Here is a 1,806-nt window from a genome sequence, read left to right as displayed (position 1 = left end):
AGGTGACAGCGACCTTTCCCAGCCCCTCGCAGACGGCGCTGTGTGAGGCGCTCGGGGATGCTGAGTGTCACACGCAGCTGCAGGGAGCTGGTGTTTAACACCCGGCTGAGCATCGCCGGCCTGGCCTGCAGGGCTCCTGTTCCATGTCAGGAGGGAGCCCAGCCTCTCCAGAGGGATGGAGGTGCCATCTCTGGCACCAGGGAAGTTCAGGACACGAGCTGCGTGCAGCACAAGCCGAGGCTGATTTTAGTTGGTTAAATCAGGCACACCACAAAAGGGCCATTGCTTGTTGGCAGTCTCTCTGGGGTGCTCTCCCCTCGCCTTGTGACTCCAGGCACAAACTGAGATTAAAGGTATAACTATGGGACAATTACCAAAACGCCAGTGAAATTGGAAATGTGACCATTCGAGAGGCATGAACACAAATGGCACCCTCAAACACCACCTCTGTCACTGCTCACTACAGTCCCGCTGGTCATACGTGACCAGTGCCAACATCCCCATGAGTGCCCAGTGTCCCCAGAAAGGCTGGGAGGTCACACGTCCCCCCTTGTCCCTGTCCCCACCCCGGGGCTCCTGCCCACCTCAATTCTCCTCCTTCAGCACAAACCTCTTGGCAAACAGCACACACAGAGCCCCGGGGAGGGTGACAGGATGGCACCAGGGACTGACCTGCTCCCAAACCTGCCCACTGCCCTTCCTGCCACCCTGGCATTGCCACAGGACCGTGTGATTAAACAGCACCATTCCCAGGACCTGGCACAGGAGCAGCTCAGCCTCCCTCTGCTGCCCAGCAGCACGAGATTTGTCTACATTGTGGTGTCAGGAGATAAGAAACAGGCAATATCTGAGAAAATCATCACACCCTGCTCAGCAGGCACCATCCCTCCTCCTACCAAACCCTGGTGTGCTCAGCACTCACCAGGGAGTGGGGAATTCCTGCCATGTTCAGGGCTGAGCCAAGCCCGGGGCTCCTGGCACATCCAAAAGGGACCAAGAGCCTGCAAGAGGACCCTCCAGTTCTCCTCTGGACAAGTGATCACCGCATCTCAGAACCCCCGAATTGTTTGGAAGGGACCAAAAGACTCAGGCCAGCTCCACGCCCGCAGCATGCCCTGGCCTGCACTGTTCATCCCGAAGCCCCTTCCACACCTGCTGCAGGAGAAGGCAGGGAAATGGCAGCAGTGTGCAATGAGAACACTCGGCAGCAGCCCCGGGGTGTTCCCAGGGCTGTGTTACAAGTCCCGGGGCGGGATGCAGGCCCTGCCCTCCCCGCACAGCCCGCGGAGCCTCTCCCGCTGCAGGGCTGTCAGCACACGCAGCCGAGGGACAGCCACCCGCTGTCACCCCGGCGCTGTCATTCCTTATCACAGCCCTGTCTTCTTGATCACAGCCCTTATCTGGAGCTGCTGCACTCCCCCAGCGAGCCGCGGCTGCTCACAGCCCCCGTGGGACTGAGCAGAGCAAGGGGCTCCCGGCCCCTCACCCCGAGGAAAGCTTTCCAAAACCTCGGCAGCAGAGCCCATCACCACAGCAAAGCCAGCCGGGAGCCCTCCGGAGAGACCCCCACCTCTCCACACCGAGCACCGACCCGAAATGCATCCAGCAGCTTCAGGGGAAATCCTTCCCAGGGGCACTCCAGAGGCTGAAGTGGGTTGGAGGTGCTGGAGCCCAGCTGGAAAGCTGGCACCCTTCTGAGAAGGCAGTGAGGAATGGGCAGTGGGTAGCAGGCGGTGGGCAGCAGGCGGTGGGCAGTGGGCAGTGGGCAGCGGGCAGTGGGCAGTGGGCAGGAGGCGGTGGGCAGCG

The 1,806-nt window shown here is 61.1% G+C and overlaps 1 protein-coding gene across 1 annotated transcript in view; it reads right to left on the bottom strand.

Annotated features, from left to right (window-relative positions):
- Positions 1 to 113, bottom strand: part of CACNG3 (calcium voltage-gated channel auxiliary subunit gamma 3) — a 13,236-nt gene extending 13,123 nt beyond the window's left edge. Inside the window, exon 1 of the mRNA XM_014309056.1 lies at positions 14 to 113. Within this exon, the coding sequence (XP_014164531.1) occupies positions 14 to 113 (100 nt within the window). The remainder of the gene's footprint in view (positions 1 to 13) is intronic.
- Positions 114 to 1,806: the final 1,693 nt, after the last annotated feature.

The sequence above is a fragment of the Geospiza fortis genome, unplaced genomic scaffold, assembly GCF_000277835.1.
Source record: "Geospiza fortis unplaced genomic scaffold, GeoFor_1.0 scaffold213, whole genome shotgun sequence".
Classification (NCBI taxonomy): Eukaryota; Metazoa; Chordata; class Aves; order Passeriformes; family Thraupidae; genus Geospiza; species Geospiza fortis.
This window is presented reverse-complemented; position numbering and strand designations above follow the sequence as displayed.